We start from the raw sequence: 14,753 nt of genomic DNA, 5'->3' as shown, positions 1-14,753 counted from the left end.
TCCTGTAGGGAGCGGTCTCACTGAAGTGAACTGCGTTATTTGAGGTGTAAACCACTATTGAGCATGAGTAAAAATGGCAGAATCTGGCCCAGAGTTATTTCAGCAGAAGCAAATGCTAGAAAATCAAATTATGAACCTTTCAGGCCTGAGCTATATTTTGAGGTGATCAGATATTAATTTCTCATATTTGTTTCAGACTACAATGGACCAAATTCATCTTGGATGCAAACAGGTAAAATTCCCATTGAAATCAATGGATGTTACCCCCACTTGTGCTAAAGTAAAATTTGATTCCATTACTTATTGCCCATATGACCTACTATGATAAGGAAGGGAATTTATTCTGATTTTAAATGTTTTTTTTTTTTAAAAAGATAACCTCTCTTACTTATATAATTTACTTATATAGTCCATATACTTTGATCTGTAAACTGTTACTTATGTGAATAGTCCTTACTCACCAAGTTTTCCCTTTGAGCGAAGTGGATTAACTCATGTAGATGGCAAACTCTTCAGGGTAGGGATTTCATTTTTGGCCATAAAGTTCAAAGCACATGTATGGCACCAGATACATCTTTAATCTTTTCGCTTGGGTTAACACCAGATTAGTAAAACGAAGTATTGAGTAGCAATGTCCTGCAGAGTCCACCTTAGACAAAGGATTCCTTTCATAGCCCTTCCATTCCCACAGCCAACCCTTCCACAGTCCATGTGAATGAAGTCTAACAATTAAAGGATTGGGGGAAGCTGGAGATTTGTGGGTACTAGTTACCAATAAATATTCTCAGAAAATTAATATGGAGAGAACAAAAAACAAAAGGGGCCTTGTTCACCCCCATCAAAACTAACCAATTACTTTTATTTTTCATCTTCGAGTGATATTCACACCATTCAAGAAAAAACATTTGGGCCATGTGCATGTGAACATACATGACCTTTATTAGAGACAGGTGGGGTCATTAATTATACAGAAGTAACATTACACCATTCTCTTCCAATTTAATCCCATTTAGTTTCCTTATAAATCTGTAGCAAAAGTGCACTTTTAACAGTTCTTTTAATCTATAGTATATATTCTTTCAATATTCTCTCTCTCAACTCAGGTACTTTATTTGTAAAAATGTATCACCAGATATACAAAATACATGTATAGTGTTCTACATCACTTTTTTGTGTTTACTGTTTAGATTTGTTTTTTAAACTCAGTGTGCTCTCTTTTTGCAAGCGTTACTGATGACGGATTTCTGTCAGTATCACTATCCAGGGGCTCTGGATTTTCCTGCAAACAAGTGGAGAGGATTGCTAATGAAGAGCAATTTTCACACAAGTAGGAACAAGATGACAAGGTTTTACAGTTACTGATTAAACCTCTGAAAATGAGAGTACTTTGCATAATAAAAATCAGGAACTGACTGTCCACACTTTTTCTTCTGGAGGAGAGGTGGGAGAGGATGGAACTTGTACCCAATTGTAATATGCTAATATTTACTACTTTCCATTTTAAAGAAAGGAATTAATTGCTAATAGGAGGTTTCCAGTTATGAAAGGGAACAACAGATAATGAGTACAGCCACCATAAAGGACTGCATGTATATGATGGGCTGTCTTCATGAGGACAATATTTTGGTAAATATTCTATTTATCCTGCACAAATCACAGAATTGCATAAATTAAATGTCCTCATAGATAACAATCACCAGTGTGTACTACGAAATGCTGTACTAACACCAACAAGGTAGAAGACAGCTTTGGTGTTATTTAACAAAATGAAGAAAGGAAAATATCAATTTCCACTCATGGTTTAGAGCCAGCTATGACAAGCTTTGGCACTGTAACAGGATTTTTCAAAAAGAAAATTACATAAAGGGTTTTAGAGATTCCTTATAAAATCCCTTTAATCTTTTCTTTCTAATTATCCTTGAGATTATACTATATACATTTGTAATGGATAGTTACTTAAATTCAATCTTCTCAAGACTAACATACTTTCCCCCTGTTAAGCAAGGCCTATAGTGGCATATCAAATCAGAGAGCATTTTCAGGGGCAATGATTCACATGTCAAAACTAATATAACCAACAAGATGAAGAGGAACTCTTTGCAAGGTAGTGTGTGTGTTAACCTTTGTTTGTTTTCTGTTTTTCTTCCTTAATGGAAATTTCTTATTTCAAAGACTAGGAACAACTGGATTAGTTATGTAAATAATGCTTCCCTTGGTTAACTCTTCACAATTAGTGCTGCTTCTGCGTATTATCATAGGCAGATATGGTCCTGCATCTGTTTACCATATCCCGAATGAAATGCTGAACAGATCCTGTTTCAGAAGAGGGCACTTTTGGCTTATGCAATAGCTCCAAGAAATACTGTAACTTTAAACTTTCTATAACAATTGGTTGCAAGACATGCACTTTTAAAAGCTCAGCTGCTTCTTTGCTCCCCTTGAATTTGCAGCATTGTGACTTTGAGAGTCAAACTTTTGCTTAAAAAATTAAAAAGTACAACAGATTAGGTTAAATGTGGAAAAAAAATTACATCTTCTGGAGGAGGGAATAGGATAATAAAAGTTAACAATATACAAAAAAGAGTGCTATTAGTGTTATCTAAAACCAAGATGATACATATTGAGGAATTTATAATGCTGCAGAAATAGCTTTTTGTCTACCTTTTTAAAAATTACAGACTTGACGTTTCAATATGTTTTAGTACTGTACTGTTTTGCATGTCTGAGTCACCAAAAATATCCAGCAACTGGCTGCTGCTCATATCTCAAAATACATGTTCAGCTGACACTGAATATTGAAATCATTCTGCTAAAATACAGAAAAACGACGGTGATAGACTCCAAGGTATAGCCTCAGGCTGACACTGAATGGTAAAGAATTCCACAATGCTACTTTTAAAACCTTTCTTCGGTTCTTGAACAAATAAGCAGCCAGGTTTCAAGTAGAGGTAACCCAGATTTTGGAAGCTAGCAATGTAAAAAAAAAAAAAAAAAGCCCAGAAAGAAAATCAGAGCAAAAGCTCTTCTTATTATGGAAGTCAGCACTCATCCTCCAAGAAATGGCAGAGGTAAACCTTTCTTCTCCCTGCTGGATCTCTCATGGTCCTACAGCAATGATGAGGAATTGTTTCTGCTGTTACTGATGTCCTTGGGACATAACCCTGATCCCTTTTTTCTTTTATTTGTACACATTTATCGTTTCAGTTTTAGTCTCTGGACTGGTAGAAGAGGATATATCCAGATTCTGAGTTTTTGGAAATGTCTGATGTTAACCCATAGAATTCTTCAATGGCCTGGGCATCAATTTTCTGCAATTCAACAAGACATTAAGATTAGACCCACTCAAAATAACCAACACTAAGCGCACACACCCCCTCCCCCAATGAAATACTATTTCCAATTTACTAGAGGAAGACGTTGACTGAAAGCTACCCAATATTAAAATACCAAACATTTCTTCAGTAGATTAAACTGATTAATTTGGAGAAGATTAAATCAGGATAAATTTATAAGACTATCAGATCAAAAACACAGTTCACTGTGAAGCTACAGTGCACACACAAGGGCTCTATGAAGGCCAGCTCTAAAAATTCTAGCTGACATTTCACCCTCAGCTCTTTCTAACAACTGGAGTCGCCACCTTCCCTTAATCAAAGCCATGCAGTCTGTATGCAGATGAAAAATAGTCTGCTGTTAACATGGGAAAATATCTCCATCGGATAATAAGGAGTGCGCACAAAATTTTTAGTAAATTCAACAGGCGGTCTAATTGAACTGCTATCTCACAAGAGGTGATTGGGGCTCAAAAATGAACAGAACTCCTGCACTATTGGTTACTAAACAGGATCACCTATCAATAATGTAACACACAGTCACTATTTTCACATTAACTCTGTAAGAATATATAACAAATAGGGCATGCTGTCCCTGGAATCTAGTACAATGCTGACCAGTGTGATGTTGAGAACCTCATGAGTATTTAGATAGGGAAATAGCTTCTTTTCAATACAGACAGGAATAAATTTCTTGTCTACACAATTTAAAATTGAGAGAAAATTATTGCAGGAAAGCACAGCCAGAAAAATGAGTTTTACATTTTGATCTCAAAGTGGTAAGTAAGGCCTATGGTCATTATCTCTTGCGGGTGTGAGTTCCACGGTCGAAGTCCATCTTCTGAGAATGAGTTGTTTCTCATTACTGGTCAACAATTACGTTGTTCCAGTGGAATGCAGCTGTCCTGAGAGGTCAGTGTCGGAAGAGAAGTCTCAGGCAGCAAGAGCTAATCCCCTGTAAGACTGAATTTAATTCTGCAGTCATGTGGAACCAGTACAGAGACTGAAACACTGGAATGAATGCTCATGACCTGTGGTGCTAAGCAGACAGTGGGTTCCCTTAGTATTTTAAAATGCCTTTAGGTCACATGATCCACCAGGATAAGATGATGGCCTGAAGTGGGGAGCCAAGAGGAAATCAGTCTAGAGTGACTGAAGCTGTAATCTCCTCTACCATCCCCAAAATAGAAGATTTGGGAACCAGAGAGAAACTAAGCATATGAAAGAATCACTGAGTGACCTTTAATACTATCCCACACAGCAGCGAAGATGGCCTTGGGATACCTCAAAACCAAGATTCTTGGTCCAAAGAAGAAACCCTGCTTTGGGTGGAGGAAACAGGGAGCGTTCTCTGCTTGAACACACAGAGGAAGGCCCCAAGCTACAACAAGTCTAAGGAACCTCATCAACACCAAAATGGCTATTAGGCAGGAGGTACAGTCCTTGGCATGAAGGAGTCTCTCAGAATTGATAGCATCTTGGTTCTGAGCTCACAGATCCATATGGAGTCAAATATTCAGCCCAAAAACAGTGGCCTTTTCCTTTTTCTCCTTCTCTACACCTTAGTGCTGAGGGAGAGACCAATGGTACTCAGGCATCACAGTACGTGGGCCAAAGGGCATATTTCCCTCATCAGATCAGGGGTCTCTTGGGATTCAGACTTCCACATGGCATCAAGCAAGGAATAAAGGCTCAATGCCAACTCAAACATCATACTGAGCTGCTTTAAGGGTGTATCCAGAGCTGAGATTCCTGGTCCTTTTGAGCCCTCAGGGTTAAGGTAGCACAAAAGGCATTTCTCAGTATGTGCACCTCAGTGGGACATAGGCAGCATTACGTATGCAGGACTTTTAAGCACATTTTCACATTACAACTGGCATCATTTGAAGCTGGTTACCTTGCCAGCCATCCTATGAAAATAAGAGGTACACAGTACAGACAAACAATTAACACTAATTAACTGCAATGAAGCAATACACTATTCTAGCAATAATTAAAAGCAGGAGAGTTCAGTAACAACCTAAAATACAGCAAACAGAAAAGCAGCTGGAGAAATCTAAAGGGACTCCAATTAGACATCCATCAGGAACTAGAGGATAGCACTGCTAATGTTCAGGCTGAACAATCAGTACCAGAAGGAAACTTGCCTGCAGCCCCAACCATTAAAGCTTTCTAGAAGTTTCCAGTTAAGAAAATGCAGAGTGCACAGGCTGAACCAAGTGTGTAAATTTGTACAGGTGATACTCAAAGAACCACCAATATGTTCCTTAGTATGTTTATGTGCATGAGCAGATCCAGCAGCTTCAACAATGTTCTGGTGGTCTGCTGTGAAAGTACTGGTCATAAAAATGAAAGCTGCCAGTGGGTGCACTCAATTTTGAAGAGAATGTACAGTACCTGCTTGTTTAGGCCAGTACTTTTTCCTGACGCACCGTATGAGCCTGTGGCAGCATACACTTGGTAAATTGCCAGAAAGATGCAACAAACACAAAATAGAATTACAAAGCATATGATTTGAAACAAGACATGCATTATGTTGTGTGAAAATCCAAAATTCCTCAAATGCATGCATTTCAAAATGCTCTGAAGTTCTTGGGAAAAATATACGGGACAAATAAGGGTATATTTTTCCAAAGTTCTTTTCCCAGGAAGCCTTGTATATGAATATTGAGAAGAGACAGATCAGTCATTCTAACAGAAAAAATACTCACAAAAGCATATTTACCAACAGACTTAATATAATTATCTGGCAGCTCTGCAAATATTCTCTGCTGTTTAATTTAATTTAAATACCAACCAACTTACCATGAAATCAAGTCTATTTCCACTATCTAGCATTCTGAATATAACCTGGAAATATTCTTATAAATTCACTTATTTTTAAATTCTTTTGTAGCATAGCTATATATCCTAACTCATTTCCACATTCACATTCACAGATTAACAAATTAGAGACAGAAAATAACTATTTGATTACCTTGTCTCCTCCCCCTTCCATAGCAGGATTGTTTTCCACCAATATACTCAAGAGTTTTGTCCAGCCTAGTTTTAAAGTAACAATCAGTTGATGTTTCCACCAATTCTCTTTGGGAGACTGTTCTACAGCTTAATTGACCTGATATTAAGGATTTTTTTTTTCTTTGCTATTGAATCTAAGTTATCTTTTGATCATTTTCTGGTTTACCCGAAACAATACTTTTCCCTCCACAGCATTTACAACCCTCAAATAATAGTTAGAGTTATTGCTCTCCTGAGTAACTATTTAGCTAAGCTACAAATTCGTTTTTATCTTTCCTCATAATTTGGGGAAACCAATGTGGATAATAGACACTCTCCCCACTACTCTATATAGAGATTGTAGCAACCAAAAGTGATGCAGCAGAGTGGCAATGTGATAGCTTGCCAAGCTAACAGTATAGGAAAGTGCATTTACCCATAATGCTCTCAAGTAATTTGTCTTTGTATATTATTCTGTCTGAAGTCATTTGCCTTTGGTATTTGACATGTGACACATTTTCACATATACTGTAATAATACACTTTTGCCTAAATAACTTTCATTTACGTGATATTTTACTTGAAACTTGAACTTTCACTGAAGCAAAAATGAAACAAAACTTCTTCACTTTTATTGCATTTAGCAAATCTTGAGGCTAGTAAAAAGAAGAGTAAATTGCATCCAATTTACATTTCAGATCCAAAAAATCATAGCATTTATAACAAAAAGGTTATAAAACTTTTTGAAGTCTTACATTATGAAACCAATAGAGACAAAAAGGTTTATCCTCTGCTCTCTTAATACTTGGCAACGCAGGCACAGAGGCTTTGGAATTATCTGTTAGCAAACTCAGGAAGACAACTTCCTTTACTTTCTTTGTGTTTCATACTTAGCAGGTTAAATCTCCAGGGCTTGAAAAGTATACTTGCCCGCTTGTCCCTAGTGTGCAGGGACTTCCCCTGGCAAATGATACGGCCTATGCCTACTGCGTCTGCAGAATCTAAGCTTTACTTTTAGAAATTACTTTTTCATGCCTCATGATTGTGAATATATCTTTCTGAATTTGACCTGATGAAGTACTGAATTTCCTGCAGTCCCTCTGTGATGCTAAGCAGCAGCAACATGACACCAAACCAAAATGGTCAGTTTCAGAGCTGGTTATCAAAATCTTGTGGGGAAGCAATAAAACTGACAATCATTTCAATTTCACTGTGTAGTTTCTTGGACAAGCTAGAGCAGCAACAGCAAAGAGCAAAGCTATTTACAGGAACAGAGGACTCACAAAAGGAAACAGGATGGGCAAAGTTGCAGCCCCTGTTCCTGCTACAGCCTGCAGTGTAGGTCACCCCATCGCGCTAATCATTGCAGTAGCCAGGATGATTCCCAAAAACACATTATTCAGGGCAGGGGGGCTGTGTCTGGAGGTGGAGGGCGTAGGTGGGGAATGGACAGGAAAGACTTTGCTTTTCTGACAGAGGAGGGAGGGGAGCTTCAAGTTTATCAGACACCTACCAGTTAGAAGCAGATATAAAAGACAGTCATTGAGTGGGGTTTCCTGGTAGGAATATTTCTACACTCTTCCCAGTGGGGCTGGACTTCAAAGAGACTTTCATGCCTGGACTTCACTTATGCCGAACATTTCCACCCCTAATTTTTCAGCTGTGGCTTTCAGAACATACGAGATAGGAACTTGTTTTAAATGAAAACACTCATCCTGCAGAAATTGATGACAATCCCCCAACCCTCAGCTGCCACTCCCCTCCCCTTAATATGGAAAAGTTTCCTATTTGCCAGGGGATTTTTCAACTGCTGAATCTCCAGCTTTACAAGAGCTACATTCTGGATTCCCAATCCTGAGGAGCACAGTGAAGATTCAAGAGAGAAACAACTCACACAGACAACACTATTCTCAGATCAGTGAGATTATGAGGTTAAACAATAAATTTTCACATTACTTTAAAGCATGACTCAGGTAAGAAAAGTGAATGAAAATCTGGCATCTTTGTAGGAGACAAACCTACTCTGTCTCTTCTAGATCAGTGATTCTCAAACTAGGGCCGCTGCTTGTTCAGGGAAAGCCTCTGGCAGGCCAGGACGGTTTGTTTACCTGCTGTGTTCGCAGGTTCGGCCGATAGCGGTTTGCTGCTCCAGACCAATGGGGGGTGAAGGAAGGGAGGCCAGCATATCCCTCAGCCCGCGCCGCTTCCTGCAGCCCCCACTGGCCTGGTGAGGTGAACCGTGGCCAGTGGGAGCCGCAATCGGCTGAACCTGCGGACGCGGCAGGTAAACAAACTGGCCTGGCCCGCCAGGGGCTTTCCCTGAACAAGCGGTGGCCTTACTTTGATCTAGACCAAGCCAGCATACATACAAGAGATTAAACTGTATTCTGTTCTTACTCATGGTTCAGTATAATTGCCATCAGTGTTTTCAGACAGAAATTTTGCTTTGGCGCATAAAATGAGCAAATATGACATGGAAGACATTGACTAAGAATATATTACAATATGGCTATTTTATGGCCTCTTTAAAAACCACACATGTTTTTAAAGGGATTACCTTGGTGCTATTACTAATCAGTTTGGACTTATTTTAAGGAGATATCTAAAAAAGGCCAAGAGATAAACCTTCATGTTTTATACAATATAGCTCAATGGGATGTGGCAGCATTTTTTTGCGTATGTTCATATGTGTGTATATATTTTAGACACATACTCAAAACATTTATAGGCAAGCTATTTTGTGGAGTACAAAATAAGTTTATTTTAGCTAGAGTATATCTAAAATACTCTGCTAAAAATCAAAAATCCTACGGATATCTTCAGTATCTAAATAACCATGTGCTCACAAGTCTCTTATTTTCTAATTCTAACTCCTTCCACAGTTCTTGCTACCTGTCTGTGGCAAAAATCAAGAATCCTTCCTTTTACTTACTCTTAACCTACAAAAGATGATGAAAAGGTGTTGAATTTAGTGTTGAGCTACAGCCATCAGAAATATTTAGGATCAAGCCACTGACTCAAGAAAGCAAACTGGTCTCAAGAGAGAGCCTGAGATGTGGGAAAAAATACCCTGGTGTTTTACATTCTTAACAGGACAGTTGTGGTTGTACCAAATAGATGTGATCCTTAGTCTTCTGCCAAGTGATTAATGCAGCCCCTCAGTTGAGCATGGTTCTACAAATCAATTATATATACACAAATCTGCTCAGAACTTGATGAGGCTGTCCCATACACAGATTTCGTTACAAAGCTTTCATGGATGCAAAATGAATTCCTAGATACTGAAATAGGATCCCTGCACATAGCTGGAAAATGGCACTGTCCATACTGTTTTCACAACATAAAAGCAATCTGTATACCTACCTCTACAATGTCGTCATCAAACAGCAGCCAAAAGCCATGGCTCTTCACTATGGTGATATAATGTCCACGGTTTGGACCGCTGCCAGAAAAAAGGTCAAAGATTAATTACACTGATGCCTATATATGAAAAACAAAACATTTGTAAATAACTCAAACTATTATAAGTGGAGCTCATAGTGCCATCTATAGTTAAGGTTCACCAATACTTTCCAGTGTAAGACCTTATTTTCCATTGCCTATAACTTTGCCCAACCGTAACAGTTTGCCAAACTTTAACACACTGGGTATCTACCTCAGATTTACTTAAAAACAAAGAAAATAAAATTTCAGCAAAAATGGTTCGGCCATTTTTGAGAACGAGGTTGGGGCAATAAATACGTTGTTCTGACCACATTTAAAAAATCCATACAATGGTTTGGGTAAGAAGTTTTAGGATCTCTGCTTTGGAGCAAGGACTTGATATTTAGTAATAAGAATGTGCCATTTGTGATTCTCGTGAAAAAATGCCCAAATTGCCACGTTACAAACCTTTGGGAGAAAAAAAAATCTTAGTTTGTGCTTGCTCAATAGGGACATGTCAGAGATTGACAACTACATTCTCTGAAGATTCCATCTGTACTGAGCATGCTTCAGACCAGGGCTGCGGGCACCATTCAGCTAGACTTTCTGTGCAATTGCTGCTCCCCGTTGTTGTGGGACTATCACTAGAGCAGAGTGCAGAGAGACCCTCTCACGTGTGCTCTCAGTACTCTCCTGTTGGAAGTGTGGTGGAGGAAGCTGCCAGATCTGAATGCAGAGGGGACAAGAGCCAGACCAGACAGGTAAGGGTTGCAAAGGAAGTAGATTGGGCCAAGGAATTTTTGGGGTGTAATAATGTACACTAGCACTAGGTAAGCCACCAACTGCTGACCTCAGACAGTGAGGGAGAAAGTTAAGGATAAAACAAGAAACTAAACTCTCATTTTTTCTGGCTTTATTGTGTGTTTCATTTAGGATCTGAACACCACAAACATAAAACAACATGGCTTTTTTAAAGGACTTCACTGTGTATGGGGAAAGTGATTCTGTAGCCCCATTCAGTGTTATAAATTTACTGGAATTAACAATTTTTGCCTTAGAATGAAGCCTTTTTTGTTTAGAATACGTAAATTAAAGTGAAGTGATCAAAGCAAAATATTTTAAACAGATGTTTTAAAAGATCTAAAATATTTAGAAAATAAATTTGTACCTGGTCTATCCTGATATGTTAAGTTCCAGCATGATAGAAGTTTACAACAGAGCTGTGGAACTCCTAAAAAAGCCAGTGTTTACAAAACAGCAGCTCTAGAGCACAACTGCTGACCCCTTCAATAAGACGAAGTCACACTTAACTGCCATTTCTATATGTCATTACTGAAAGCTATATTTACGCTAATTGGAATGTGCGTCACAGATAGCAAACTTAGGATCCAGCCCTGCAAACTCACAAGAGGAAGTTTGGATAGCATCCTCTCTTTTGAAACATCAGTATGTTGTATGAAAACGTGTTTCAGAATTATATCACAATATCAGAAACATGTACAGCATAGACAGCATAAATAAATTCAACAGACACCGGCATGTCTAATTTCGACACTGATACTTTGGAAATATTCTATAGACCTTATGCTAGATTTCCAACTACTTTAAGATTTTCCCCCCACTCAAAAACAAAACAAACAAACAAACAAAAAACAACAAAAACAAAAACAAAAAACAAATAATCCCCAACCATCCCATCCTAAAGCCTGGTCTAATCTGAAGCATAATATCAGCATAGCTTCAGGATTGTAAAAAACGATACCTCAACCGACATATCTATACTGATCTAACCACCAGCATACACACAGCGATGTTGACTCGAATGGTCTTTTTTTAACGTAGCTAGCATTGTTCGCAGAGGTGTCCCTACAACAACAGAAAAACCTCTTCTGTTGCTATAGGCTGTGTCTACTCTACAGGGCTATCCCGGCACAGCTATGCTAGCACAGCCTCAACATAGTATAACCATGCCCCATTTTTGACTTCTGTGAATAACATTTGATCTTTTCTTACATAATACAGTGTTTGCAATGACCTATTTGCATCAAGTTTTTTAAACAAAATATATGTTTTTCAGTTATTTTACTTAAGTTTTAATCGTGTTGGATCAAAACTGTGCAGCTAATTTAAAAAGCAGTATGCAATTTAACCACTTGGTGGCACCAGCCTTTTTTAAAAAAATTTAATGATCTAGCACAGGGGTCTGCAACCTTTCAGAAGTGCTGAGCCGAGTCTTCATTTATTCACTCCAATTTAAGGTTTTGCGTGCCAGCAATACATTTTAATGTTTTTAGAAGGTCTCTTTCTATAAATCTATAATATATAACTAAACTATTGTTGTATGTAAAGTTTTTTTAAATGTTTAAGAAGCTTCATTTAAAATTAAATTAAAATGCAGAGCCTCCCAGACCAGTGGCCAGGACCCGGGCAGTGTGAGTGCCACTGAAAATCAGCTCGCGTGCCGCCTTCGGCACACATGCCATAGGTTGCCTACCCCTGATCTAGCAAGTGATTCTATTTTGAGAACTTTGTTTTTCCAAGAATTGATTTCATTTAGCTTTCCTGGAAGCTTTAGTGTGTTTTAAAGCTATATAAAAAGAGCAAGGCTGAGACTGTGCACACTGAATAGAAAAATAGGCTGAAAAATATTTTCAAAAAAATGTTTAAATGTAAAAACATGTAAAAACCTTTTTATTCTTTGAGTTGATTAGCTTAGATGTTGCTGAGATTGTTCTACATTGTCAGCTGCTGCAGTGGTATTGAAATGTACATGAATGACCAAGTGAGTTAATTTTCTTGGAAACTCATGTAAAACTCAAAGCATTGGAGACATACCTGCCGCAGTGAACAACTACAGCCACAAGGTCATACATTCTGTCAGGGTTTGTAGCATCTCCTGAAGTATTGAAGAGCCGAAGCTCCAAGGGAAAGACTACACGGTAGGAGAGTTTGGTGTATCGATGCAGCTGGTCCATGTATTTGAACCTTTTTAAGTGCAGAGCTAGAATCATGGGCAACTTCTTCACTCTCATTCTGGACCATAAAATATATTAAACATAGAACATCACATTAGAAAATACCTCTTACATTAGATAAATCTTTTAAAAGAAAATAATTAGAATTTGTGTTTAAATGATTAAAAAAAGTTTAATCTGAAATTCGGTTTTAATGAAGATGATCTGTGAAGAGTTGCTTTTTATACAAGCATTTTGGTACAACTGGGAAAGATTTATACCAACTGACACCCACATGCAAGACAGCTGCTTGCCTACACTGAACCGATCGTCTTTCATCATATCAGGGAAAGTGAAAGATGGAATAAACCTCTGTCCTTCTGGACTGGCTTCTATTAACTAAGAAATGAGAAAAATGGATTTTCTACATCATCTGTGGATGAAGGGGAAAACGTTCTGGAAGCATCAAACTGAATACAACTAACAGGGAAAAAGGAGTGATGTCTGGTAGTTCTTTAGGGGAGGAATGTGAAACTGACCTTTTGGGGGCTCCTCTCACTGTAGAAGCTGCTCCAAATTTATATTTTCCCTGACATTTCCCTACCTTGAATGTCAGTTATTTTGTTGTTTCAAAAAACAGTGATTGGATTAATATTGTATATTTACTAGGGCTGTCAAGCGATTAAAAAAATCACAATCACACGATTAAAAAAATTGTGATTAATTGCATTGCTAAACAATAATAGACTACCATTTATTTAAATATTTTTGGATATTTTCTACATTTTTAAATATATTGATTTCAATTACAACACAAAATACAAAGTGTACAGTGTTCACTTTACATTTATTTTTTATTACAAATATTTGCACTGTAAAAAACAAAAGAAACAGTATTTTTCAATTCATCTAATACAACTACTGTAGTGCAATCTTTTTATCATGAAAGTTGAGCCTACAAATGTAGAATTATGTACCAAAAAATAACAACATTCAAAAATAAAACAATGTAAAACTTTAGAGCCTACAGGTCCACTCAGTCCGACTTTAGCCAATCGCTCAGACAAACAGGTTTGGTTACAATTTGCAGGAGATAATGTTGTCCGCTTCTTGTTTACAATGTCACTTGGAAGTGAGAACAGGCATTTGCATGGCACTGTTATAGCCAGCATCACAAGATATTTACATGCCAGATGTGCTAAAGATTCATATGCCCCTTCACACTTCAGAGGACGTGTCCATGCTGATGATGAGTTCTGCTCGATGACAATTAAGAGCTGAGCGGACTGATGCATGTTCATTTTCATCATCTGAGTCAGATGCCACCAGCACAAGGTTAATTTTCTTCTTTGGTGGTTTGGGTTCTGTAGTTTCCGCATCTGAATGTTGCTCTTTTAAAACGTCTGAAAACACGCTCCACAACTCATCCCTCTCAGATTTTGTATAGCACTTCAGATTCTTAAAGTTTGGGTCCAGTGCTGTAGCTATTTTTAGAAATCTCACATTGGTACCTTCTTGGTAAAATGAACATGTGCTGGGTCATCATCCGAGACTGCTATAACATGAAATATATGGCAGAATGCGGATAAACAAAATAGGAGGCATACAATTCTCCCCCAAGGAGTTCAGTCACAAATTTAATGAATGTGTTTTTTTTTTTAAATAATCATCATCAGCATGGAAGCATGTCCTCTGGAATGGTGGCCAAAGCATGAAGGGGCATACGGATGTTTAGCATATCTGGCACATAAATACCTTGCAACACCCGCTACAAAAGTGCCATGCAAACGCCTGTTCTCACCTTCAGCTGATGCTGTAAATCAGAAGCAGGCAGCAATATCTCCCACAAATGTAAGCAAATTTTTTTTTTAAGCGATTGGCTGAACAAGTAGTAGGACTTGAGTGGATTTGTAGGCTCTGAAGTTTCACACTGTTTTGTTTTTGAGTGCAGTTATGTAACAAAAAAATCTACATTTGTAAGTTACACTTTCATGATAAAGAGATTGCACTTCAGTATTTGTATGAGATGAACTGAAAATTATTATTTT

General features: G+C 37.9%; 1 protein-coding gene across 3 annotated transcripts in view; it reads right to left on the bottom strand.

Annotated features, from left to right (window-relative positions):
- Positions 1-915: 915 nt before the first annotated feature.
- Positions 916-14,753, bottom strand: part of LOC116819795 (ubiquitin carboxyl-terminal hydrolase 12-like) — a 50,581-nt gene continuing 36,743 nt past the window's right edge. For 2 of the 3 annotated variants that reach the window (XM_032771794.2, XM_075068786.1), the window contains 3 exons: positions 12,587-12,784; positions 9,692-9,770; positions 916-3,308 (listed from right to left, as the gene is read on the bottom strand). In XM_032771794.2, coding sequence (XP_032627685.1) covers positions 3,207-3,308; positions 9,692-9,770; positions 12,587-12,784 — 379 coding nt within the window. In that variant the 3' untranslated portion in view covers positions 916-3,206. Of the gene's footprint in view, positions 3,309-6,309; positions 6,375-9,691; positions 9,771-12,586; positions 12,785-14,753 lie in introns of all 3 variants that reach the window. The other variant, XM_032771795.2, reaches the window with a different exon arrangement.

This window comes from Chelonoidis abingdonii, chromosome 8 (genome assembly GCF_003597395.2).
Source record: "Chelonoidis abingdonii isolate Lonesome George chromosome 8, CheloAbing_2.0, whole genome shotgun sequence".
NCBI lineage: Eukaryota > Metazoa > Chordata > Testudines > Testudinidae > Chelonoidis > Chelonoidis abingdonii.
This window is presented reverse-complemented; position numbering and strand designations above follow the sequence as displayed.